This window comes from Musca autumnalis, unplaced genomic scaffold, assembly GCF_047663935.1.
Source record: "Musca autumnalis isolate F117 unplaced genomic scaffold, ASM4766393v1 scaffold_5, whole genome shotgun sequence".
NCBI lineage: Eukaryota > Metazoa > Arthropoda > Insecta > Diptera > Muscidae > Musca > Musca autumnalis.
In genome coordinates, this window is record NW_027412088.1 from 104,417,639 (window position 1) to 104,433,344 (window position 15,706).

Consider the following 15,706-nt stretch of genomic DNA (forward strand, 5'->3'; position numbering starts at 1 on the left):
CGAATATGGACTATATTTTTCTACTCCTTCTGGTACCTCTCACACACAATTTTGGATAAGTTCACTTTAAGACCTGCTCTCGAATCACTTTAATTTTTGTTGAAGCGATTTGCATTCCTCCAGTACGACGGTATAAGTTTTTTTTCACGGGCAAGTTCATACTTCTTAGGAAAACAGCCCGAAAGGTGTAAAATAATCCCTATGTCACCATATGTAGCTTTCGGAGAGCACGATAACTCTCGAACTGTTCAACCGATTTGGTCCAACATTTGGTCTTCGTCATATTATATCCAACCTTAGTTTTATGGGCAATACCGGTCCACAACTTCCGGTACTTCTTCTTTAAAAAATGTCACTAAAATGCTAGGACGATATCACCTGAATGAGGCAAACAATTTGGTCTAAACTTTGGATCTCTTAATATTTTGTCAAAATTTAGTTTAACTTCTAAAATGGCCCACATCGGTCCTCTCTAAGGGTACCTCCCCCACAAAAGTTCAACATTAGTGCAGTTAATTCTAAATCCACATTTTTGTCGCCAAGTTCAAATGTCCAAAAAGGGCCACAAAATTCTGAAGAGACCTTAAATACATTCGATCTGTCCGTAGATGAAAGTTTCACTTCACATTGGCTGAGGGTATATATCTGTCGGCAAAGCCGACTGACACTTTTTTACTTGTTTTGTAATCAAAGTAACGATCGCATTTATTACTCCATCTGGGTGAAAACGAAAGATGGTCATTTTTTGTCCAAAGGCTCAACGCTATAACTTTTGTTGAGAATCGGTTATGATATCACGGTGCGCCTGAACTAACATTAAATGAAAGGAACTTACATCTGGGAAATTGTTGCGGATTCTGAAACTACAATGTTCACAGACTAGAAAAATAAAAAAACGCCGGAGGGATTTTTAAATAAATCGCGGTCAAATGTCACATTTGTTGGGTTTGTTTAAGTTTTCGGGATTTTGCTTGAAAACCGCAAGTGCTATCGAAGTGGGATTAAAGGAAAGTAATGTAGCTGTGAAAATTCTCTACAAGATTGACCTTTATGAGCTTTTCCTAGGTTGTACCATTTTTTAGATATAGAAATTCAAATTGGACAATGCACTGACTGTATCGCTTCCTTATAAAACAAAGTTATGCACGGTGCGTCTTAACTATCTTTAAATAAAAAGTGTTTACACCTGAAAAGTTTTTGCGGATTCTGAAACTACAATGTTAAAAACAATCGCGGTCAAGATCACATTTTTAGTGTTTTGTTATTATTTGATTTTTCTCATCTATGAACAAAGTAGTTTCAGAATCCGCAAAAACCATAAAATTGTGACCTTTGACCGCGATTTATTTAAAAATCCCTCCTGCGAATTTGTTATTGTTTTTTAATTTTTCTCATCTATGAAAATTGTAGTTTCAGAATCCGCAAAAACTTCGCAGGTGTAAGCTCCTTTCATTTAAGTTTAGTTCAGGCACACCATGACATTTATATAGATTAAATGCATGCATAAATTCAGTTTCTTTTTTATACCTGCTTGTTTTTTGGTTTGTAACGCATTGAAATAATCATTTGCTACTCTATCGTAAACAAAAATTGGTCTATATTTTTTCCATTTTTTCCATTTTTTTCCATAGGCAGACAAAATTCGAAGATGGGCTTAATCGGCCCTGGGTTTATGTATAGTTCCCATATATGTAAATACGTTTTTAACCGAACTAGCTGTTGAGGCTGTTATGGGTAAAAAAACTTCTTCACCAAAAGCTTGTATACATAGGCCCATGTTTAGGTATGGCACCCTTATAACGGTACCTCCTGAGTTTCGGTATTATGAAGGTTTTAAATACATTTTCTGCAGTCACGAAAATTATACACCAAAAATTGTAGGCATATACCTAAGTTTCAGTATAACACCGAACGGTACATCTCGATTTTAAGTAATTTGAGTATTTTAGCCGCATTTGTGGACATTTGGTCACAAAACTTTTAAAAAAAGTCGTTAAATTCGGCCGGGCCGAAATTTTAATAACCTCCAACATAAAAAATTGTTAACAAAAATATAATAATTAGCTTCCTTTCCTGTCCAAAATTTAAGGTGCAAAACTCTTTTTTTTTAATGTGCCCAATCAGGGGACCTATGTTGACAATTTTTGGTGGACAAGTTTTGTGACTGCAGGGAACCTCAAATGTCAGAGTACGGGAAGGTCCATCATACAATCTTGCTAAGATCCTCAAAATACCAAAAATCGGGAGGTATTGTTATATGGAGGCTACACCAAACATGGACCTACATATGGCGAAAAACAAAAATTCTTTGCAATTCCATTTGAAAAAAAAATTAAACAAATTTTTTGCGAGCACATCTACAATTTTTGGCATAGAGATTAAGAAACAAATTTTGGAAAATATTGTTGCAAATATTTTTTTTTGGATTGATTCGAAAAATTAGAAAAAATATTTGGGAGTTCTCCAACTATTTCGCTAAAATCCCATACAATAATTAATGTGTACTGCTAAAACTTCATCAAGAAATATGGTTTACCATCGTGAAAGCTTATTTGCTTACTGTGATAACTTATAAGGATAGGAAATTAAGAGTAATATTGAAATTACAATCATGTGGAAATTAAAAAGCCTATTATTCGCGAATTAGTTAAAATCAGTTGATGCGCATCCGTTTTTGGATACAGCGAATCAATCTCTTTCAATATCTATGCATACTCGTATTTCGATGTTTCACTCTGCGGTCAAAGTGTGCCGCCAGTTGCATCAAACAATGCAAAAAAGCTTAAAGTGGGTAAAAATCGCACAATTTGGATACGATTTTGATGCGCATCCGGTTTCAGTAGCACCCATCAAAAATACGTCTATATACACATATTTCAAACAGATTCTTCGAGAACCGCGGATGTGCCTCCGCATTATATTTTTGGTAAAAAATCCATATTACTCGCGAATCTCTGTAATTTATGACACGCGTTTTCGCAAATATTGTAATCGCGTATAAAGGATTCCATTTACGTAAAGAAATTAAAGAAAATCGTGGTTTAGTACGCGGATTTGTCAAAATAAATTTTTGCTGATTTTCCTATTTTCAGGGTATCTATATCCGCGGTTTTAGTGGATGGATTCGACTAAATTCACGCGGGGTGCAAAGGAAATTGAATGACACTTGTAAATTCTAAACGCAAAAAATAGGTTTTTTAAAAAAATTCACGCATCAAATATTGACCTTTAGACTCCAATTACTAGGTTGCTGTAAGGAGCACACTCATGAGATATGCACTAAACGACGTAAAATCACGAGTTTTATAATCCTATTATTAGTTTTGAATATTATCTTGTTGCGCTTCCGAATTATTAAAAAAATTCAAAAAACCCCGAAATTCCGGCTTCAAAATGTCAGCATCAATTTTAGGTGGATGCAGTGGATATATCGAAAAATGATACACTAGTATCATATTGCCCATGAAGTATTCTTTGAGTCTTTCTTTGGGCATATGTATTGTAAAACATTTTTGTTTTTCGCCATATATGTATGTGTTTACAATGTTTGGTTGGAAGTTCCGTTACTACAGTGGCGGAATTCGGTCAAATCTCGGGTGGTTCCGTCAAAAAAATTTGCCAAAACCTTCCAAATGCCGAAATTCGGAGGGTACCGTTATATGGGGTCTATACCAAAACATGGACCAATGTTGACGTTTTGGGTGGAGAAGTGCTGCGGCCACTGAGAACTTTAAATGTCAAATTACAGCTAGTGCGGTTAAAAATTGTAGCTAAAATCCTGTAAATATCGAAGATAGTAGGGTACAGTTATATGGGGTATATACCAAAACATTTACCTATGTCGACGATTTTTGGTGGAGAAGTCTCGTGACCACTGGGAATCTCAAATGTGAAATTTCGGGTAGTTCAAAATACCGCAAATCCGGAGGTACCGTTATATGGGGGCTATACAAAAACATGACCAATGTCCATAATATAATATGGACATGTAAGTTTGTTGGTCACTAGGAAATGCCATAATATAGGTATTTCGGTCTGAAAATGTGACTAAAAACGTCAAAATGCCTGACATTGGGAGGTACCGTTTTCATTGAACTTGACCTGCCTGAGAACTAAAGACGCATCTTCCAAAATTTCAGCGTTCTATCTCCATTTTTGTGTATGCTAGAGTGATTACAACAGACGGACGGACGTGCATAGAATTAGAATTTTGTCCGAATTAATTAATATATATACTCCATAGGGTCAATAATATACATATATACTCTTATTTCAATGCTTTACAAACGTAAAAACAAACTTAATATACCCTCCATACTATGATGGAGGATATAAATATTGTCAACATACGTTTTGGTATGGCCCCATAAAAAGGTAGCACCGATTTCAGGTTTTTTAGTTTTTAACTAAATTTTGGGGTACCGCCCGAATTGATGCTTCCAGTGCCCAAAAAAAAAATAAACTCATAAAGTTGTGAAAATGTATTATTCCATACAAGTTCAGAATATTAATGTTTTAACATAATGTTTTTACCGGTTCCCCATTAGATTGAATGTAAGAGTGTAGCTACCATAAAAGAACGCAAAGAGCAATTCAGAGTAAATTTACCAGAGTTTATTAGTTTGCTACCGTACTCATTAAATGGTTACAACCTTTTTCATACTTAAATGGAATAATCGTTATTTTAGTCATTAATAGGCAAAAGTTGATTCACTCCTGCTACAGGAAAAAGGCATCTCCAGAGGGAACAGTAAATTATTCAACAAATGTATGCTAGGAATGGGTAACATTCATATGCACATTTAAAAATGTTAACTGGAATTAGAATTTATTTATTCAAAATCATTTAAAATGCAGTTTACCCTCCGTAGTCCAGTCAAAATAGACATGCGTATAAGGGGGAAATAGCAAAAATTCCCACAAAGCTGAATTTTGGTGGAGAGCTAGGGTTGGCCATTAGAGGCAACGTCCAAAAAGTCCCCATCGATCCCATGTGTGCAAAACAAGTTATTCGGGGTCAAAGGTCATTTTTGTAGGCATTATTCAGTTTTTTTAATTTTTCTCAAAAACGGTAAGACTTAGCAAAAGCCGGCTAAAGTAAAAGTTGTAGATTCAATAATTTTCTACAAGAGTGGTCTTTATGATTCTTAAAAAAGACTTACCATTTTCGAGATATCGCGAACTAAAGGTCACATAAAAAATTTGCCGCGTAAGTACATTGTGAGGCGAACCGGTTAATGTAACGACACTATGTGTTAGATACTTCCGTAAGCTTTCAAACGATATCCACTTTGCAGTAATCGGTTCAGTAGAACCGGGTCTAACCAGGTTTTTAAATTTTGCCTTTCTGGTCGAATAACCGGCGAACCGGATCCGCAACCGTAGAAAATTATGCATTTCCGTAATCAGCGCAACAATCCCTACCTTCGGACAAAACTTGAAAAAAATCAGAGAGTTTTCGTTGGGGTCGTTCCCGTTGGGCTTTCGATTATACATGTGGGTTAAATGGGCTATTTTTGCATAAAATGCCTCTAACATTGAATAACTCTTCTAAACACGCTCCGATTTTGTTGGAATTTTTTTTAGAAGATATCTATAATTTCGCTCTTCAAGAAAATATATATCTTTTGGGGGACAGACCCAATAACTTCGCTTATTTTAGCCGGTTCGTCTGAATATGTGCATATTTCCCTTATAAGTGCATAAAAATCATGTGTTTTTTAGAACAGCTATATCTCAAGAATGGTTTCTTTTAAGAAAAAAATTATAAAGGTCAAACTTTTAGATAGTTTTTCTGTCTACAATATTTACTTTAGTCACTTTTTGATTAGATCAACCGTTTTCAAAAAATAAATCGGAAAACCTAAAAACCCTTAAAATTTGACCTTTGACCCCGAAATTTTTTTTGCACTCATGGGATCGATGGGGACTTTTAGGATATTGCTTCTAATGGCAAACCCTAGCTCTCCACCAAAATTCAGCTCAGTGGGAATTTTTGCTATTTCAATGTCTATTTTGACCGGACTATCCGTACATATTAGGAAATTATTTAATCTGTCAATATTATAATAACAGTTAGAGCTGATTAAAACGTAGAGTAAGGGGTTGCGAACATATTGGAAATTCGCTTTGTTTTCATTTACAAATTCACAGTATAATTCATATTAACTCTTTAAACACTATAAACCTAACTCAGAATTCCAATAAAAATATATTGATTCCATAAAATTAGCAATTATTTTGCCAAGAAGATTTACAACACCCTCTTCTAAGAAGAATTGGATAGACCGGCAGACAGACAGATCAACACCCAAAATAACCCACAACTCATATTCAGTGAAAAGAATTAACATTGCGGTTGGTAATAGCGTTGCAGTCAGTCAGTCACTTCTTTTCTATTGTCGTCGTTCGGCCAAATGTAAAGTTCAAGTGAATCTGAACTGCATGACGGATATTGCAGACTATGCCGCAGCAGCATATTTATTTATGTGGCAGTTGCTATGTGCAATTCAAGCCATGATGTACGAATCGTCTAATACGTGTGTGTTTGTGCCACTGTGTTGGTGTTTTATCTCCCAATGATGTTCAAACTTCAGTTCATCGCATCGTCAGTACAAATGTTCAATCGAGTATAAATAATCCAGACATTTGGCCAAAATTTCATAGTCTTACGAGAACTTTGCAGTGTGTGTGATATTCTTGGATTCGAACCAAACGTCAGGATATAGAAATCCTTAATTTAGAAAACAAAATGAATAATTTAGTAAGTGTGATAAATTAATATGGAAATAAAAGAGTTATATGGAGGACTATGTGCTTCATTGAAAAAAGTGTTTACTTACATAAAATTAAAAGCAAAACTCTGAAGTAAAATCAATATTATTTATTAAATAAACATAAATTAATACACATACAACATACATACATACATACATACATACATACGTCTATTATTATTGTATAGTGACTGCCTGCGAAAATGAGCTAAGTTTATGTGCAAATATAAAAAAGTTATAAAAGGATATCAATATATTCAAATATGGTCTGTAAACACCACACTTACCAATACATAAGCAATTTAATGTTAACAGTGGATACGAATATGTTAGCCGAAAACTATACAAAATCAAGTCACTGTGTGGTTTTTACTGAAATATATATGTATGTAGTCCGTACTACCTGATATAATGGACATTTGCCAAAACGCTCCAAAACATCCTACAGTCACCAAAAAAATTACTGCCCAGCACTTTTTCACAACTTTGGAATTAAGTAACCGATATGGTCCAAACTTCGCACACAGTTATATTTTTTCCAAGCATACGTTACGTCGTCAGATGATCTATACCGGTCCAATGTTACTAGTACCACCACAACAAAAATTACAAATTCCAAGATTGTTTTAAAAGCTGTAAAAACGAACGTTGACCAACAAAACCGGTTGTACCGACGATAACATTTCACCTATGCTCAGATAAACGTCGAAAATGTACTAAAGTTTATACTTCCTAACACAAGGGTTCTCACCAATTCTACGGTAACCAACCAAAGTAGTTGATACGCCAGATAACTATCTAAGGTGTGACAGACATTAGTACATACTTTGTACATTGTTATATTTCTCCCACACATAAGCTTCGTTCCCGTACTTTTTTAGTGGTAAAAGTTGCAAAAGAGAGAACTCTCAAAAATTTCAACATTTCCCAAAATGTACAGGAACGAAAAAATGGTAGAAATGTGAAGAAGCGTCAAAATTAAAAATGTCAACACTTTTAGTCTAAATCAGACTATATAACCCAAACTGAAAAGGACGCAAAAAATATTATTTCATATATTCAATTCCAATAATTTCCAATTGGTCATCTTCATCTGAGTCTAGCCACTACTCTGGACTTGATTAATTCTCTAACAAGAGGTAAAACAGCTCCTCCATAACTTAAGTTATTTTCATACGGGCAAAATCAAAATAATGGTTTTAGACCCCAAGTATGTTTGGACGAAATCCGTCTCATACAATTTGGAGTTGATGTAGCCATGTCCGTCCGTCTGTCTGGCTGGCTGGAGCGCGCGATAATTCTCGAACGGATAAACCGATTCTGTCAAAAATTTGGCTTTTGTAATATGTTGTCCAAACTTAGTTTAAGTTCGAAGATGGGTTATATTGGTCCACTCCTTCCGGTACCTTCCCCACAAAAGTTCGAAAGTGTTCGGAAAATTTGTGCGCACGATAACTCTTGAATGGAATAACCAATTTGGTCCATACTTTGAACTAGTGAAATTCCTAACGGACATAGACGAGGTTCCAATATGGACTCAATCGGTCGATTCATTGGGGTACCTCCCGCACAAAATTTCGGAAAACTTTAGCTTAGGGCCAGCTCTGAAATCGCTTTGATTTTTATTGTAACAAATTGTATTCACTGCCCCCCATACGGCGGTACAAGTTTCATCAGGGGCAAGTCCATACTTCCTGAGAAAATAGCCTGAAAGTTTCAAGAAACCCCTATAACACCGTGTGTAGGGTTTTGATCCCAAGATAACTCTCGAACGGGATCTGTCTATCCGGTCCAAAATTGGCCTTCCTAATATTTTGTCGAAACTTAGTTTAAGTTCGAAGATAAGCCATGTCGGTTCACTCCTTCAGGTACCTCCCCCACAAAAGTTCAAAAATGTTCGAAAGTTGTGCGGACGATAACCGATTTGGTCCATGCTTTACACTTCCAAATGTATATACAAGATATAGATCAGTTTTAAGTATGGACTATATTTGTCTACTCCTTCGGATACCTCCCACACAAAATTTTGGATAAGTTCCCTTTAAGAAGCAATTTGCATTCGCTGCCGCAATTACGACGGTAAACGTTTTTTTATTTTTGAGACCATACTCCAAACCCTATGGCACCATATGCAGTGGCTAGAGACCACGAATACTCTTGAACTAATCAACCGGTTTGGTCACAAATTTGGCATTCGCAATATTTTGTCCAAACTTGTTGTCAGATGGGCAATACCGGCCCTCAACTTCCGGTACTTCCCCCGATATTTAAAAAATGTCACTAAAATGGTATGCATATATTGTCTAAATTTAGTTTAATTTCCAAAATGGCGCATGTCGGTCCTCTCCTTACGGTACCTCTCCCACAAAAGTTCAACATTTGTGTCTAAGTGCAGTTTAGGGTCTGTTGGAAATGTATAACGATGCTGTTCCCTGTTTATAGCGAACAAGTCCATACTTCATGGCGTACTGGTCAAAAAGTTATACGATATCTATCGAAAAGATATGACTCCCAAAATAAGATTCACTTCCATAAAGGACTATGTTGTTCCATTCCTTCAAGTACCTCCTCCGCAACACTTTTGAACTTTAATCCTAATCTTCGATGATTCAACAGAAGCAATATATCACGAAAAGTCAAAAAAATTAATATTGATGAAGCCAAGGTTTTCAATATTATAATACGCGAAATATTGAGTATACGATAAAATATGACTATAATTGGACCAATCGAATTGTTTTTTTTTATCAAAGATCAAAAATGTGGCAAAAAAAGTTAATTTGTGCGGAAATTTTGACCGCGTAAATGAATAAAAATAGGTAAAAACACGTTGAAGCAAACGAGTTTTTTTACGTTGTTATTCGATTGCCGGCCAAACCGTTTAAATTAAGGATATCTGCCCAAAGTAAAAGTAGAAAAATACAAAATTAACATTGCACTTCTAATGTATCATTTTTGAAAATATCCACTACATCCCCTTTTTATGAATGCTGACATTTTGAAGCCAGATTTTAGGTGTTTTTTGTTTTTTTGATCTAACTGTGACGCGCATTCGGGTATTTCATAAAAGCAATAATAATATCAAAGTACTCGCGATTATGCATAATTTGATATGAATATTGACTATGTAGCTCCCACAGCATCAAGGTAATCTACTGCCAAAAGCAAAATTTAGTGCGATTTTTTTCTAAAACCCTATTTTTTGGGTACAGTATTTACAATATCCAATTGAGTGTTTTTTAGGCGGCACGGATCATATAAATCATAGATCGTGAAAATCCATCCACTATAACGGCGAAAACGGCTGCTGCAAAAACAGAAAAATGTGCGAAAAATGTTTTTAAAAATATCGCGGATTTAATCGCGTTTTCTGTGGATCGTTTCCTTTTCAATGAAAAAGTTGACACATCACTCGCGGTTTTGCGAAAAGCGGTTTAAAAACTGTACTGGCATGAGAGCTGTATCCGATTTATCCCAAAATAGTGTGTGATGCTACATCCACGGTTCTTGATGGATTTTATCAAAATAGGTTTAGATCGATGTATTTTTTCATGGTTGATAGTCAAATCGAATGCGCATAACTTTGTGCAAATGCGCATAAATGTGTACTAATTGAACGAGAAAAATTCGCAGTACTGGTAAACCGCATGCGCACCAATTGATTTTTAGGATTTCGCGATTTACACGCATTTCAAAATGGATGTTTCCCGATACAGTTTAACTAAAATGGAAGAATAACTACGACCTATTTTTCTGAAATTTTTTTCAACTAACAAAATAAATTTAAAAAAATATTTTCTCTTAGAAAAATTTTATTAATTTGCACAATATATTTTTTTGTTTTTGCTATAATATGCGAACCGCTAAACGGATTTCTAAAGTCTTGGTTTCATTTGAATCTTCGCGATGTCTAGATTACGTACATATTTTTTAAATATTTTAAATGCATAAAAAGCTTGAAATATATTAAAACAAGTTTCAAACTACCAATTTTGTTGAATTCTTTCTTAATTTCCGCGAAAATTTACAAATTTTTCACTAAAGTTGTGAGACCTCAGTAAACATTTAGTATGTAGGAAGCCATAAATTAACAATGTTTCTAAATATAATAGTAGCGATTTTATAAGATTTTTTCTTATTATCAGAATTGAAACCACCATAACTTTGGCGCGCAGTAACCAAAATAAGTATTTCACACATATTTGATAGTAGGAATTCTTTCTCAATCCATGTACCAAACATTTTTCATGTAGCTTCAAAAAATTGTTTTATGGCTTGTTTCACTAAGACGATTCGAATTCAAATTCGTTCGAAGTACTACCAAACTTGTTTGTTTTGAAAAATATTAGAATTGTTTTTATTTTCAATCAATATGGTTTCATTCACAACAACAGATGTTTGGTAGCAATTCGAACGACTTTGAATTCGAATCGTTTTAGAGGAACAGGCCATTAATTTTTTTTTAATATAATATTAAAAAATATTGACTTTTTCTCATATACGATATATGAAGTTTACTTCATATTTATGTTCTCTAGTTTGGTATAGAAGAAAAAAGAAAATTAGCTCACATATTATTCATTGGTATAGAAAATTACCAGCGGTGTCTATTCCGGAGTCGGGATAAGGAGTCGGATTCGGACTAAAGTCGGAATTGATTGAAAAAAAGCATCAACTCCGAAACCCTGAACATCACTCCCACAACGATTTAGGGAGTTATGTCCGACTTCAAAAGCGGATGTTACCTTACATAGCTCTTGCCCAGCAAAAAACTTGGAAGCAACATAAGCCACATTACCAGTAAGATCAAAAATTATTGGTTATTTCTTAAAAATATTACAAGACAAAACTACTTACTATACCCATTACTAATTAATGTGTACGGAGGTACATAGCGTATGTGTACGTCTACCAATCCGATAGTTGTATGTTCAACGTTCACAGTTTGAAAAATTTTTTCTGTTAGCAAAATTAGGAAATATTTTTGGCGCAATTGTACGCTTTTAGACAAGCCCTAAAGTTCGTACGCGTGGAACAGTGGGAAGCGTGTTTGCCTACAATTTAGAAGATTGCATGCTCAAATCCAGCAGAAAGCAAAATAAAATGTGGAGTGTGTTACAATTGAACACAAATTCACCTCAATTGTTCTAAAATATAACATACATTTTTCAGCTTATTTTTCGACTTCTAGTGTCCATAGAATAACTAGTTACTCAGTGCGACGGGCTCTTGTCAAAATAATGGGTTAGTTAGTAAAAATGGAAGTAGTTACGAATTCCAAAAATTACTATAAAATTCCGTTATTTGGTAACGGAAATTTTTTGGGTAACACCAAAAAGTGTTGGTTCATTGAACCCGCTCAATATTGTCTGAACTTCAGCAACAGAACATCTTCGTGATGACTTTGGTCAAATAAAATGAAGAATTACGCGGATTATAAAGCTTTCTAATTCCAGACAAAATAAGATATTATCGACAGAAGAAACGATCGATTTTAATAACTATAATATTTAAATCTTGTAAATTGAGATATTTTATCGTCCCATATAATCAGCCCTATTACGGTTGGCGTAGTCGTATCCAAAATTGCAAGTTGACGTGTCGAAACGACTGATTGGTATTATGAATATATTCGTCCTTAACTTCGTCCTTATATTCGTTTCTTTGCACACGTATCTATTTGAGCGGGCAATTGACACTTGGGTATAAAAAGTTTCTTGTTGAAAAACAAGAAACAAGGGAACTGATGAAGATCTGTGGCGAGATCTGAAACTATAGTCTTCCCTGCCTTACCCCTTGGTAAACATCGCCAATTTTTCCCACTAATAAATTAAAGTTGTTTTACTAAAATATTAAAACAACGACTAAAACCTGACTATTTTGAAAAACAAAAAAATATATTTTTTAATTGTAAAATAATTCGTTCGAAATCATCTTTTGAACAAGAACTAAGAAATTGGCATTGCTTGAATCGTTATACGGGGACTCTAACAGATTTTCAATAGAAAGTTTGTCATCTGATAAAAGTAAAATTTGTATTTATTTTAGTTATTTTCCAATATATTTCATTAATCATTGCCAAAAAATTCTTTTGAAATTGATTTGTTTTTATTTTTATATGCAGTGGTTAAAAAAATCGGCCACGACTACTTCCTCGTATTTCAACGTCATACGTGATACCGATTTGTCGTATCAAAAAAATAAATGTTATTTATAGCCAAAGAAATCCGTCCAGGGAATGATGAATGTGTTTCGTTCTATATTTTATGGATCTATGATGCTACTATAAAATAAAAACATTTTAGTACTATACAATTTTTCATCATATAAAAAATATAAACTACGACTACGCCAACGACATTTGAATGCATACGACTACGCCAACTGTAATAAGGGTGAATATTTGTTTATTGTGGCGATTGGACCCTATTCTGCGACTTCAAAATCACTTCAAAATGTTTTTTGGCCTCTAAATATCTGCCGATCATCACCATCATCTAGCTGGAACCCAAAAATGTCTTAGGTGAAGCTGTAGGAACAAACCAATGTAAGCGAAACTATCCTGAACATACCACCCTCAACAGCCCCTGAAATGTCCATTGGGCGAAAGTGATTTCAATGGTCTCATACACTTGTTGTATGACTTTACTTTGGTTAAACAAAAGATAATCTTTACCTCAAAATGGTTCAAAACTAGTCATATTGATAGTAAGAGAAGGCCCGTGGTGGGACTACAACATTTTCTTTAAATGGGACTAAAGAAAATGTTGTAGAGAATTTTCACTTCTACGAGATTTTCTTTAGTCCCATTTCGGTAGGACTTGCGTTTCCAAGCAAAATCCTGAAGCCGTAAAATAAAATCCCTCCAGCGATTTTTTCTTGTTCTTGGATTGTGCTGACCTATGAACATTGCTGTTTCAGAATCCGCAAAAACTTCCCAGGTATAAGCGGTTTTCATTTAAAGTTAGTTTTATAAAGATGCGATAAAGTCGGTGTATTGTCCCAATTTGAACTTTTATATCTTAAAAATGGTAAAACATACGAAAATATCATAATGGTCAATCTTGTAGATAATTTTCACTGCTACAACATTTTTATTGTCCAATTTTGATAGGACTTGTTGTTTCCAAGCAAAATCATGAAAACCTAAAAACCCAAAAAAGTGAACTTAGACTGCCATTTATTTAAAAAGCACTACGGCGATTTTTTTTTTTGTTTTTGATTTTTCTCATATATGAGTTATTATTTCTTTCTATATAATAAATTTTAATAATCAAATATATCTACTCTCATATTTTAGATATTCTTGACAATAGCTTTATTTTTGGCGATTGCTGCAGCGCGCCCACAAGAGGTGATACCGATTCTAAGGCAGGAGCAAGAAGTAAATTTCGATGGTTCTTACAAATATTCCTATGAGACTGGCAATGGAATAGTTGCCGAAGAACAAGGCTATCTTAAAAATCCCGGAAGCAATGCAGAAGCACAGGTAAATTATATCTACATTTTAAATCAAAGATGAAAACAATTGAAATTCTAAAATAATAAAGTGCCACAAAGAAGCGTTTCTTGTAAGTAACTGTAAAATTATTGTTTATCTCAACAATAAACAAAATACAAAAACAATAGTAACACCCATTTTTTGGCTAAGCAATCTAACCTAGTATCTCATGAATGAGGAACAACAATGTTCATCAACATTGTAAAATGCCGCACTAATGCTCTCTATGCTGTGACATTTAAAAGAACAACACCAGACAAAGGCTTAAAGTTGGGGCCCCAACAGGCATTTAAGTCAAGATGTATTACATTTTAATTTTGTCATGTTTAAGATGTATTACCTGTTGGGCCACCAGCAAGCAGCCTCATACATTAGCACTGGCGTCAATAGCATCACCGCCAAATAAAGCTTAAAATCGATTTAACAATTTGTTGCTGAGTTGAAACGTTTAGTTTGGTTCACTTCGACATTTGGACAAAATGTTCACTCGTTTGCAATTTTTTGTTTCTATTTTTACAGTATCAATAGGTGGCAATCTGGTATTAATGAATCATCGTCAATACAAATAAACAGTTCGCTTCTTTTATTGTTTATTTCAATAGCGGTTTAAATGTTTTCCCTTTATTTTCTGTTTTAGGTTGCTGAAGGCTTCTTCTCCTATACAGCACCTGATGGCACTCCCATTCGTATTACATATGCTGCCGATGAGAATGGTTTTGTTCCTCAGGGTGATCATCTTCCAACACCGCCACCAATTCCAGAGGCCATACAAAAGGCTTTAGCTTACTTAGCCACAGCTCCTCCACCACCACAGGAGCCCTCATCTGGTGGACGCAATACATTTGGACGAGGTTAAATTTCAACGACCAACGGAATAACATTTTGTAAATATTTTCCACAAATTCTCTCCCACTTAACCTACATCTCTCAAAATGCGTCGTATGCTGTTGTAAAGATATATATCGTGTATAGGATTTGAAGAAATTACATTTTCATTTACTCCAATTTTAAGTCATATTAATGTGAATTGTGTAAGCGTTATTAATATATTTTAGCCATGTTATACTTATTTTGAAATGTTTTTTTTTTATCAATGAATAAAGTCACAATGAACTTTTATTTTGAGAATTTTTTTATTATTAAGAATGTTGATTTTGAAACAAAGTGACGATACTATTGGAGAATTAATAGCATGGTTGGGGAAATTTATTGGAAAAGTCATTGGAAACTAAATACTATGATGGTTGAAACTAGATTACGCCTTGTTTACGTTAGAACGTTTTGTCGGGTTGACCACTTTTATGACGATTTATTTGACGTAGGCTACCCAGCAAAATGTTTGATGCCAAAGATGTCATTCAATCATGAGTGCAAGTGATCTGGCATGTCATCTTTTTAGCATCTTCATCGATGAATTTTATATTATCGA

General features: G+C 34.5%; 1 protein-coding gene across 1 annotated transcript; it reads left to right on the plus strand.

Moving 5' to 3' along the window:
• Positions 1-6,662: 6,662 nt before the first annotated feature.
• Positions 6,663-15,396, plus strand: Cpr49Aa (Cuticular protein 49Aa). Its single transcript, XM_073990225.1, has 3 exons — positions 6,663-6,763; positions 14,077-14,265; positions 14,915-15,396. The coding sequence occupies exons 1-3, from the start codon at positions 6,752-6,754 to the stop codon at positions 15,131-15,133; spliced, it is 420 nt and encodes a 139-aa protein (XP_073846326.1). The 5' UTR covers positions 6,663-6,751; the 3' UTR covers positions 15,134-15,396.
• Positions 15,397-15,706: the final 310 nt, after the last annotated feature.

Coding starts and splice junctions, on each gene's coding strand:
- Cpr49Aa (XM_073990225.1), top strand. Junction 14,266..14,914: donor GAAGCAATGCAGAAGCACAG/GTAAATTATATC, acceptor TTTCTGTTTTAG/GTTGCTGAAGGCTTCTTCTC.